General features: G+C 52.5%; 1 protein-coding gene across 1 annotated transcript in view; it reads right to left on the bottom strand.

The window, feature by feature from the left end:
• Positions 1–11,681, bottom strand: part of LOC144487643 (guanylate-binding protein 3-like) — a gene marked incomplete at its 5' end in the record, with an annotated part of 32,538 nt that extends 20,857 nt beyond the window's left edge. Inside the window, 3 exons of the mRNA XM_078205720.1 lie at positions 8,085–8,365; positions 10,014–10,256; positions 11,494–11,681. Coding sequence (XP_078061846.1) covers positions 8,085–8,365; positions 10,014–10,256; positions 11,494–11,681 — 712 coding nt within the window. The remainder of the gene's footprint in view (positions 1–8,084; positions 8,366–10,013; positions 10,257–11,493) is intronic.
• Positions 11,682–12,184: the final 503 nt, after the last annotated feature.

The raw sequence follows: 12,184 nt of genomic DNA, 5'->3' as shown, positions 1-12,184 counted from the left end.
GAGATATCTGTACACTGACTGGTGTCTCTCAGTCCCCTCTCTCTCTCTCAGGGAGATATCTGTACACTGACTGGTGTCTCTCAGCCCCCTCTCTCTCTCAGGGTGATATCTGTACACTGACTGGTGTCTCTCAGTCCCCTCTCTCTCTCTCTCAGGGAGATATCAGTACACTGACTGGTGTCTCTCAGTCCTCTCTCTCTCTCAGGGAGATATCTGTACACTGACTGGTGTCTCTCAGTCCCCTCTCTCTCTGGGAGATATCTGTACACTGACTGGTGTCTCTCAGTCCCCTCTCTCTCTCTCAGGGAGATATCTGTACACTGACTGGTGTCTCTCAGTCCCCTCTCTCTCTCTCAGGGTGATATCTGTACACTGACTGGTGTCTCTCAGTCCTCTCTCTCTCTCAGGGAGATATCTGTACACTGACTGGTGTCTCTCAGTCCCCTCTCTCTCACGGAGATATCTGTACACTGACTGGTGTCTCTCAGTCCTCTCTCTCTCTCTCAGGGAGATATCTATACACTGACTGGTGTCTCTCAGTCCCCTCTCTCTCTCAGGGAGATATCTGTACACTGACTGGTGTCTCTCAGTCCTCTCTCTCTCTCAGGGAGATATCTGTACACTGACTGGTGTCTCTCAGTCCCCCCTCTCTCTCTCAGGGAGATATCTGTACACTGACTGGTGTCTCTCAGTCCCCTCTCTCTCTCTCAGGGAGATATCTGTACACTGACTGGTGTCTCTCAGTCCTCTCTCTCTCTATCAGGGAGATATCTGTACACTGACTGGTGTCTCTCAGTCCCCTCTCTCTCTCAGGGAGATATCTGTACACTGACTGGTGTCTCTCAGTCCCCTCTCTCTCAGGGAGATATCTGTACACTGACTGGTGTCTCTCAGTCCCCTCTCTCTCTCAGGGAGATATCTATACACTGACTGGTGTCTCTCAGTCCCCTCTCTCTCTCTCTCTCAGGGAGATATCTGTACACTGACTGGTGTCTCTCAGTCCCCTCTCTCTCTCTCAGGGAGATATCTGTACACTGACTGGTGTCTCTCAGTCCTCTCTCTCTCTCAGGGAGATATCTGTACACTGACTGGTGTCTCTCAGTCCCCCTCTCTCTCTCAGGGAGATATCTGTACACTGACTGGTGTCTCTCAGTCCCCTCTCTCTCTCTCAGGGAGATATCTGTACACTGACTGGTGTCTCTCAGTCCCCTCTCTCTCTCTCTGGGAGATATCTGTACACTGACTGGTGTCTCTCAGTCCCCTCTCTCTCTCAGGGAGATATCTGTACACTGACTGGTGTCTCTCAGTCCCCTCTCTCTCAGGGAGATATCTGTACACTGACTGGTGTCTCTCAGTCCCCTCTCTCTCTCAGGGAGATATCTATACACTGACTGGTGTCTCTCAGTCCCCTCTCTCTCTCTCTCTCAGGGAGATATCTGTACACTGACTGGTGTCTCTCAGTCCCCTCTCTCTCTCTCAGGGAGATATCTGTACACTGACTGGTGTCTCTCAGTCCCTCTCTCTCTCTCAGGGAGATATCTGTACACTGACTGGTGTCTCTCAGTCCCCCCTCTCTCTCTCAGGGAGATATCTGTACACTGACTGGTGTCTCTCAGTCCCCTCTCTCTCTCTCAGGGAGATATCTGTACACTGACTGGTGTCTCTCAGTCCCCTCTCTCTCTCTCAGGGAGATATCTGTACACTGAGTGGTGTCTCTCAGTCCCCCCTCTCTCTCTCTCTCTCTCAGAGAGATATCTGTACACTGACTGGTGTCTCTCAGTCCTCTCTCTCTCTCTCAGGGAGATATCTGTACACTGACTGGTGTCTCTCAGTCCCCTCTCTCTCTCTCTCAGGGAGATATCTGTACACTGACTGGTGTCTCTCAGTCCCCTCTCTCTCTCTCAGGGAGATATCTGTACACTGACTGGTGTCTCTCAGTCCCCCCTCTCTCTCTCAGGGAGATATCTGTACACTGACTGGTGTCTCTCAGTCCCCTCTCTCTCTCTCAGGGAGATATCTGTACACTGACTGGTGTCTCTCAGTCCCCTCTCTCTCTCTCAGGGAGATATCTGTACACTGACTGGTGTCTCTCAGTCCCCTCTCTCTCTCTCTCAGGGAGATATCTGTACACTGACTGGTGTCTCTCAGTCCCCTCTCTCTCTCTCAGGGAGATATCTGTAAACTGACTGGTGTCTCTCAGTCCCCTCTCTCTCAGGGAGATATCTGTACACTGACTGGTGTCTCTCAGTCCCCTCTCTCTCAGGGAGATATCTGTACACTGACTGGTGTCTCTCAGTCCCCTCTCTCTCAGGGAGATATCTGTACACTGACTGGTGTCTCTCAGTCCCCTCTCTCTCTCTCTCTCAGGGAGATATCTGTACACTGACTGGTGTCCCTCAGTCCCCCCTCTCTCTCTCAGGGAGATATCTGTACACTGACTGGTGTCTCTCAGTCCCCTCTCTCTCTCAGGGAGATATCTGTACACTGACTGGTGTCTCTCAGTCCCCTCTCTCTCTCAGGGAGATATCTGTACACTGACTGGTGTCTCTCAGTCCCCTCTCTCTCTCTCTCTCTCAGGGAGATATCTGTACACTGACTGGTGTCTCTCAGTCCCCCCTCTCTCTCTCTCTCAGGGAGATATCTGTACACTGACTGGTGTCTCTCAGTCCTCTCTCTCAGGGAGATATCTGTACACTGACTGGTGTCTCTCAGTCCCCTCTCTCTCTCAGGGAGATATCTGTACACGGACTGGTGTCTCTCAGTCCTCTCTCTCTCTCAGGGAGATATCTGTACACTGACTGGTGTCTCTCAGTCCCCTCTCTCTCTCTCAGGGAGATATCTGTACACTGACTGGTGTCTCTCAGCCCCCTCTCTCTCTCAGGGTGATATCTGTACACTGACTGGTGTCTCTCAGTCCCCTCTCTCTCTCTCTCAGGGAGATATCAGTACACTGACTGGTGTCTCTCAGTCCTCTCTCTCTCTCAGGGAGATATCTGTACACTGACTGGTGTCTCTCAGTCCCCTCTCTCTCTGGGAGATATCTGTACACTGACTGGTGTCTCTCAGTCCCCTCTCTCTCTCTCAGGGAGATATCTGTACACTGACTGGTGTCTCTCAGTCCCCTCTCTCTCTCTCAGGGTGATATCTGTACACTGACTGGTGTCTCTCAGTCCTCTCTCTCTCTCAGGGAGATATCTGTACACTGACTGGTGTCTCTCAGTCCCCTCTCTCTCACGGAGATATCTGTACACTGACTGGTGTCTCTCAGTCCTCTCTCTCTCTCTCAGGGAGATATCTATACACTGACTGGTGTCTCTCAGTCCCCTCTCTCTCTCAGGGAGATATCTGTACACTGACTGGTGTCTCTCAGTCCTCTCTCTCTCTCAGGGAGATATCTGTACACTGACTGGTGTCTCTCAGTCCCCCCTCTCTCTCTCAGGGAGATATCTGTACACTGACTGGTGTCTCTCAGTCCCCTCTCTCTCTCTCAGGGAGATATCTGTACACTGACTGGTGTCTCTCAGTCCTCTCTCTCTCTATCAGGGAGATATCTGTACACTGACTGGTGTCTCTCAGTCCCCTCTCTCTCTCAGGGAGATATCTGTACACTGACTGGTGTCTCTCAGTCCCCTCTCTCTCAGGGAGATATCTGTACACTGACTGGTGTCTCTCAGTCCCCTCTCTCTCTCAGGGAGATATCTGTACACTGACTGGTGTCTCTCAGTCCCCTCTCTCTCTCTCTCAGGGAGATATCTGTACACTGACTGGTGTCTCTCAGTCCCTCTCTCTCTCTCAGGGAGATATCTGTACACTGACTGGTGTCTCTCAGTCCTCTCTCTCTCTCAGGGAGATATCTGTACACTGACTGGTGTCTCTCAGTCCCCCTCTCTCTCTCAGGGAGATATCTGTACACTGACTGGTGTCTCTCAGTCCCCTCTCTCTCTCTCAGGGAGATATCTGTACACTGACTGTGGTGTCTCTCAGTCCCCTCTCTCTCTCTCAGGGAGATATCTGTACACTGAGTGGTGTCTCTCAGTCCCCGCTCTCTCTCTCTCTCTCTCTCAGAGAGATATCTGTACACTGACTGGTGTCTCTCAGTCCTCTCTCTCTCTCTCAGGGAGATATCTGTACACTGACTGGTGTCTCTCAGTCCCCTCTCTCTCTCTCTCAGGGAGATATCTGTACACTGACTGGTGTCTCTCAGTCCCCTCTCTCTCTCTCAGGGAGATATCTGTACACTGACTGGTGTCTCTCAGTCCCCTCTCTCTCTCTCAGGGAGATATCTGTAAACTGACTGGTGTCTCTCAGTCCCCTCTCTCTCAGGGAGATATCTGTACACTGACTGGTGTCTCTCAGTCCCCTCTCTCTCTCTCAGGGAGATATCTGTACACTGACTGGTGTCCCTCAGTCCCCCCTCTCTCTCTCAGGGAGATATCTGTACACTGACTGGTGTCTCTCAGTCCCCTCTCTCTCTCAGGGAGATATCTGTACACTGACTGGTGTCTCTCAGTCCCCTCTCTCTCTCAGGGAGATATCTGTACACTGACTGGTGTCTCTCAGTCCCCTCTCTCTCTCTCTCTCTCAGGGAGATATCTGTACACTGACTGGTGTCTCTCAGTCCCCCCTCTCTCTCTCTCTCAGGGAGATATCTGTACACTGACTGGTGTCTCTCAGTCCTCTCTCTCAGGGAGATATCTGTACACTGACTGGTGTCTCTCAGTCCCCTCTCTCTCTCAGGGAGATATCTGTACACGGACTGGTGTCTCTCAGTCCTCTCTCTCTCTCAGGGAGATATCTGTACACTGACTGGTGTCTCTCAGTCCTCTCTCTCTCTCTCAGGGGGATATCTGTACACTGACTGGTGTCTCTCAGCCCCCTCTCTCTCTCAGGGTGATATCTGTACACTGACTGGTGTCTCTCAGTCCCCTCTCTCTCTCTCTCAGGGAGATATCAGTACACTGACTGGTGTCTCTCAGTCCTCTCTCTCTCTCAGGGAGATATCTGTACACTGACTGATGTCTCTCAGTCCCCTCTCTCTCTCTCTGGGAGATATCTGTACACTGACTGGTGTCTCTCAGCCCCCTCTCTCTCTCAGGGTGATATCTGTACACTGACTGGTGTCTCTCAGTCCCCTCTCTCTCTCTCTCAGGGAGATATCTGTACACTGACTGGTGTCTCTCAGTCCCCTCTCTCTCAGGGAGATATCTGTACACTGACTGGTGTCTCTCAGTCCCCTCTCTCTCTCTCAGGGAGATATCTGTACACTGACTGGTGTCTCTCAGTCCCCTCTCTCTCTCTCAGGGTGATATCTGTACACTGACTGGTGTCTCTCAGTCCTCTCTCTCTCTCAGGGAGATATCTGTACACTGACTGGTGTCTCTCAGTCCCCTCTCTCTCACGGAGATATCTGTACACTGACTGGTGTCTCTCAGTCCTCTCTCTCTCTCTCAGGGAGATATCTATACACTGACTGGTGTCTCTCAGTCCCCTCTCTCTCTCAGGGAGATATCTGTACACTGACTGGTGTCTCTCAGTCCTCTCTCTCTCTCAGGGAGATATCTGTACACTGACTGGTGTCTCTCAGTCCCCCCTCTCTCTCTCAGGGAGATATCTGTACACTGACTGGTGTCTCTCAGTCCCCTCTCTCTCTCTCAGGGACATATCTGTACACTGACTGGTGTCTCTCAGTCCTCTCTCTCTCTATCAGGGAGATATCTGTACACTGACTGGTGTCTCTCAGTCCCCGCTCTCTCAGGGAGATATCTGTACACTGACTGGTGTCTCTCAGTCCTCCCTCTCAGGGAGATATCTGTACACTGACTGGTGTCTCTCAGTCCCCTCTCTCTCTCAGGGAGATATCTGTACACTGACTGGTGTCTCTCAGTCCCCTCTCTCTCTCAGGGAGATATCTGTACACTGACTGGTGTCTCTCAGTCCCCTCTCTCTCTCTCTCTCTCAGGGAGATATCTGCACACTGACTGGTGTCTCTCAGTCCCCTCTCTCTCTCTCTCTCTCTCAGGGAGATATCTGTACACTGACTGGTGTCTCTCAGTCCCCTCTCTCTCTCTCAGGGGGATATCTGTACACTGACTGGTGTCTCTCAGTCCCCTCTCTCTCTCTCAGGGAGATATCTGTACACTGACTGGTGTCTCTCAGTCCCCTCTCTCTCTCTCTCACGGGGATATCTGTACACTGACTGGTGTCTCTCAGTCCCCTCTCTCTCAGGGAGATATCTGTACACTGACTGGTGTCTCTCAGTCCTCTCTCTCTCTCTCAGGGAGATATCTGTACCCTGACTGGTGTCTCTCAGTCCCCTCTCTCTCTCTCAGGGAGATATCTGTACACTGACTGCGGTCTCTCTGTCCCCCCTCTCTCTCTCAGGGAGATATCTGTACACTGACTGGTGTCTCTCAGTCCCCTCTCTCGCTCTCAGGGAGATATCTGAACACTGACTGGTGTCTCTCAGTCCCCCTCTCTCTCAGAGAGATATCTGTACACTGACTGGTGTCTCTCAGTTCCCTCTCTCTCTCAGGGAGATATCTGTACACTGACTGGTGTCTCTCAGTCCCCTCTCTCTCACTCAGGGAGATATCTGTACACTGACTGGTGTCTCTCAGTCCCCTCTCTCTCTCAGGGAGATATCTGTACACTGACTGGTGTCTCTCAGTTCCCTCTCTCTCTCAGGGAGATATCTGTACACTGACTGGTGTCTCTCAGTCCCCTCTCTCTCTCTCAGGGAGATATCTGTACACTGACTGGTGTCTCTCAGTCCCCTCTCTCTCACTCAGGGAGATATCTGTACACTGTGTGGTGTCTCTCAGTCCCCTCTCAATCAGGGTGATATCTGTACACTGACTGGTGTCTCTCAGACCCCTCTCTCTCTCTCTCAGGGTAATATCTGTACACTGACTGGTGTCTCTCAGTCCCCCCCCTCTCTCTCTCAGGGAGATATCTGTACACTGACTGGTGTCTCTCAGTCCCCTCTCTCTCTCTCGGGGAGATATCTGTACACTGACTGGTGTCTCTCAGTCCCCTCTCTCTCTCTCTCAGGGAGATATCTGTACACTGACTGCTGTCTCTCAGTCCTCTCTCTCTCTCAGTGGGATATCTGTACACTGACTGGTGTCTCTCAGTCCCCTCTCTCTCTCTCTCAGGGTGATATCTGTACACTGACTGCTGTCTCTCAGTCCCCTCTCTCTCAGGGAGATATCTGTACACTGACTGGTGTCTCTCAGTCCCCTCTCTCTCAGGGAGATATCTGTACACTGACTGGTGTCTCTCAGTCCCCTCTCTCTCTCTCAGGGGGATATCTGTACACTGACTGGTGTCTCTCAGTCCTCTCTCTCTCTCAGGGGGATATCTGTACACTGACTGGTGTCTCTCAGTCCCCTCTCTCTCTCTCATGGAGATATCTGTACACTGACTGGTGTCTCTCCGTCCCCTCTCTCTCTCTCTCAGGGAGATACCTGTACACTGACTGGTGTCTCTCAGTCCCCTCTCTCTCTCTCTCAGGGAGATATCTGTACACTGACTGGTGTCTCTCAGTCCCCTCTCTCTCTCTCAGGGAGATATCTGTACACTGACTGGTGTCTCTCAGTCCCCTCTCTCTCTCAGGGAGATATCTGTACACTGACTGGTGTCTCTCAGTCCCCTCTCTCTCTGTCTCTCTCAGGGAGATATCTGTACACTGACTGGTGTCTCTCAGTCCTCTCTCTCTCTCAGGGAGATATCTGTACACTGACTGGTGTCTCTCAGTCCCCTCTCTCTCTCAGGGAGATATCTGTACACTGACTGGTGTCTCTCAGTCCCCTCTCTCTCTCTCTCTCAGGGAGATATCTGTACACTGACTGGTGTCTCTCAGTCCCCTCTCTCTCTCTCAGGGGGATATCTGTACACTGGCTGGTGTCTCTCAGTCCCCTCTCTCTCAGGGAGATATCTGTACACAGACTGGTGTCTCTCAGTCCCCTCTCTCTCTCTCAGGGAGATATCTGTACACTGACTGGTGTCTCTCAGGGAGATATCTGTACACTGACTGGTGTCTCTCAGTGAGATATCTCTGATGTGATGTTGAGATAAATACACACCGCCAATTTTCCGATGTACTTCCCATGATTGTCCATCAGGGAATGGTCCATGAAGATCCGAATGGCCTCATTGTGGTAGAAGGTGAACAGGTCTGACAGACGGTACACAATATGTGGTGGGAGTTCCAACGCAGCGGACAGCTTCTGGTCATAATATCCCACCGCCGCCTTCATGGCATCCTGATTTTCCTTATCCACCATTACTGCCACTCCCGATTCCACGCAGGGCAACTTTCCTCTCGCAATGGCTGCCACGTAACTCTCTACCAATTGGCTTAACACTGGGATACAACATTGCATCATCAATCCCATATCCCAAACTCCTTCCCGTTCGCTCCCACTGCACACAATCCCAATGGACCTCAAACCCCTTCCCGTTCACTCCCACTGTACACAATCCCAATCCCCTTCCCGTTCACTCCCACTGTACACAATCCCAATCCCCTTCCCGTTCACTCCCACTGTACACAGTCCCAATCCCCTTCCCGTTCACTCCCACTGTACACAATCCCAATCCCCTTCCCGTTCACTCCCACTGTACACAATCCCAATCCCCTTCCCGTTCACTCCCACTGTACACAATCCCAATCCCCTTCCCGTTCACTCCCACTGTACACAATACCAAACCCCTTCCCGTTCACTCCCACTGTACACAATCCCAATCCCCTTCCCGTTCGCTCCCACTGTCCACAATCCCAAACCCCTTCCCGTTCACTCCCACTGTACACAATCCCAAACCCCTTCCCGTTCACTCCCACTGTACACACTCCCAATCCCCTTCCCGTTCACTCCCACTGTACACAATCCCAATCCCCTTCCCGTTTACTCCCACTGTACACAATCCCAATCCCCTTCCCGTTCATTCCCACTGGACACAATCCAATCCCAATCTTCTTCCCATTCACTCCCACTGTACACAATCCCAATCCCAAACTCCTTCCCATTCACTCCCACTGTACACAATCCCAATCCCCTTCCCGTTCACTCCCACTGTACACAATCCCAATCCCCTTCCCGTTCACTCCCACTGTACACAATCCCAATGGACCCAATCCCTTCCCGTTCACTCCCACTCTACACAATCCCAATGGATCCCAATCCCCTTCCCGTTCACTCCCACTGTACACAATCCCAATCCCCTTCCCGTTCACTCCCTGTACACAATCCCAATCCCCTTCCCGTTCGCTCCCACTGTACACAATCCCAATCCCCTTCCCGTTCACTCCCACTGTACACAATCCCAATCCCCTTCCCGTTCACTCCCACTGTACACAATCCCAATCCCCTTCCCGCTCACTCCCACTGTACAGAATCCCAATCCCCAACCCCTTCCCATTCACTCCCACTGTACACAATCCCAATTCCCAACCCCTTCCCATTCGCTCCCACTGTACACAATCCCAATCCCCTTCCCGTTCATTCCCACTGGACACAATCCAATCCCAATCTTCTTCCCATTCACTCCCACTGTACACAATCCCAATCCCAAACTCCTTCCCATTCACTCCCACTGTACACAATCCCAAACCCCTTCCCGTTCACTCCCACTGTACACAATCCCAATCCCCTTCCCGTTCACTCCCACTGTACACAATCCCAATCCCCTTCCCGTTCACTCCCACTGTACACAATCCCAATCCCCTTCCCGTTCACTCCCACTGTACACAATCCCAATCCCCTTCCCGTTCACTCCCACTGTACACAATCCCAATCCCCTTCCCGTTCGCTCCCACTGTACACAATCCCAATCCCCTTCCCGTTCACTCCCACTGTACACAATCCCAATCCCCTTCCCGTTCGCTCCCACTGTACAGAATCCCGGCGGACCCGGGGGTGGGTGGGAGTGGAGGGGAAGGGGGTTTGGGAGGGTCCGGTTGCCATGACGCTCTCGGAAGGTGGGCGGTGCCACTCTGGGAGGGGGCTACTCACTCTTCCCTGTCACCTGGTACCCGCCTGGGACTCTCTTGACCTTTCCGTTGCCGTTGATGTACTCCGAGAAGCGGCGGAACTCCTCCACGAACTCGGGATCCAGCCGGTCGTCGGGAAGCTCCTGGAGGTTTCGGAGATCCGCCCGGGCGGCGGGACAAACGAAAGCGAAGCAGCGACGTGACGGGAAGTAGTCCCGGATACACCTCCGCAGGGCGTTGTAGTCCGTGTTCCGATCACTCTCGCCTGTCCGGACACCGGGGGAAGGGAGAGAGGGGGGTCAGCGAATCCACCAAACCCCGCACCCCACCCCCCTCTCCTCCTGTCCCACACCCCCCCGTCAGACCAGAATTCCCCCTCCTCCGCTCGGGTCAGGCCCCCACCTCCTCGTTCTGTCCCCGGTCCCTCCCGATCTCTCCGGTTAGAGACTCCCCCCCCCCCCCACACACACCCTCTCTCCCTCTCTCTCACACCCCTCACGCCACCCCTTCTCACACCTCCCTCTCTCACACACTCCATCTCTCTCAATCACCAACGCTCTCACTCCGCACCTCCATTCCTGCTCACTCTCTCTCTCTCTCTCTTTCTCTCTCTGCCTCTGTCCCTCTCTCTCTCACTCTCTGTCTTTTTCTCTCTCTCTGTCTCTCCCTCTCGGTCTCTCTCTCAGTCACTCTCTGTCATTCTGTCTCACTCCCTGTCTCTCTCCCTCTCTCTCGGTCTCTCACTCTCTCCCTTTCTGTCTCCGTGTGTCTCTCTATCTCTCTCTCTCTCTCACTCCATCTCTCTCTCTGTCTCTCTCACTCTGGCTCTCTCACTCTCTGTGTCTCACTCTCTCTCTCTATCTCTCTCTCTCCATCTCTCTCTCTCCAACTCTCTCTCTGTCTCTCTCACTCTGGCTCTCTCACTCTCTGTGTCTCACTCTCTCTCTCTGTCTCTCTCTGTCTCTCTCTCTGTCTCTCTCTCTGTCTCTCTCTCTCTCTGTCTCTCTCTCTGTCTCTCTCTCTCTCTGTCTCTCTCTCTCTCGTTCTCTCTCTCTCGTTCTCTCTCTCTCTGTCTCTCTGTCTCTGTCTGTCTCTCTCTGTCTCTGTCTCTCTCTGTCTCTCTCTCTCTGTCTCTCTCTCTGTCTCTCTCTCTCTCTGTCTCTCTCTCTCTCTGTCTCTCTCTCTCTCTGTCTCTCTCTCGTTCTCTCTCTCTCTGTCTCTCTCTCTCTCTCTCTGTCTCTCTCTGTCTCTCTCTGTCTCTCTCTGTCTCTGTCTCTCTCTGTCTCTCTCTCTCTGTCTGTCTCTCTCTGTCTCTCTCTCTCTCTGTCTCTCTCTCTCTCTGTCTCTCTCTCGTTCTCTCTCTCTCTGTCTCTGTCTCTCTCTGTCTCTCTCTCTGTGTCTCTCTCTGTCTCTCTCTCTGTCTCTCTCTCTCTATCCCTACCACACAGTCTCCATCTATACCCCCTCCTCGCTCCCCGAGGATATTATTTGGGTTTGCAAACCTGCTATCAGTCTCAGGCTGTTCTCCAGGTACTGGTCTGGGGTGACCGGCACTCCGTCAATCTCCAAATCCAGGGTCAGGTCACGTAGCGTCCAGACAAAATCGGGAAAGAACTGTACAAAGCTCCGCTCCTGCGTAACATTACTCTGAGAATTTACCTGTATCCTCCGGGCAAGCTCTGTAACAAAGCTGGAGAATCAGTCAAGGATTCTCACCTTAGAGACATACATCAGTGTACAGATATCCCCCTGAGAGAGAGAGGGGACTGAGAGACACCAGTCAGTGTACAGATATCTCCCTGAGAGAGAGAGAGGGGACTGAGAGACACCAGTCAGTGTACAGATATCACCCTGAGAGAGAGAGAGGGGACTGAGAGACACCAGCCAGTGTACAGATATCTCCCTGAGAGAGAGAGAGGACTGAGAGACACCAGTCAGTGTACAGATATCACCCTGAGAGAGAGAGAGAGGGGACTGAGAGACACCAGTCAGTGTACAGATATCCCCCTGAGAGAGAGAGGGGACTGAGAGACACCAGTCAGTGTACAGATATCTCCCTGAGAGAGAGAGAGAGGGGACTGAGAGACACCAGTCAGTGTACAGATATCTCCCTGAGAGAGAGAGAGAGGGGACTGAGAGACACCAGTCAGTGTACAGATATCTCCCCTGAGAGAGAGAGGGGACTGAGAGACA

The sequence above is a fragment of the Mustelus asterias genome, unplaced genomic scaffold (genome assembly GCF_964213995.1).
Source record: "Mustelus asterias unplaced genomic scaffold, sMusAst1.hap1.1 HAP1_SCAFFOLD_945, whole genome shotgun sequence".
NCBI classification, from domain to species: Eukaryota; Metazoa; Chordata; class Chondrichthyes; order Carcharhiniformes; family Triakidae; genus Mustelus; species Mustelus asterias.
The sequence above is the reverse complement of the archived record's forward strand: the minus strand, read 5'-3'. Positions and strand labels throughout refer to the sequence as shown.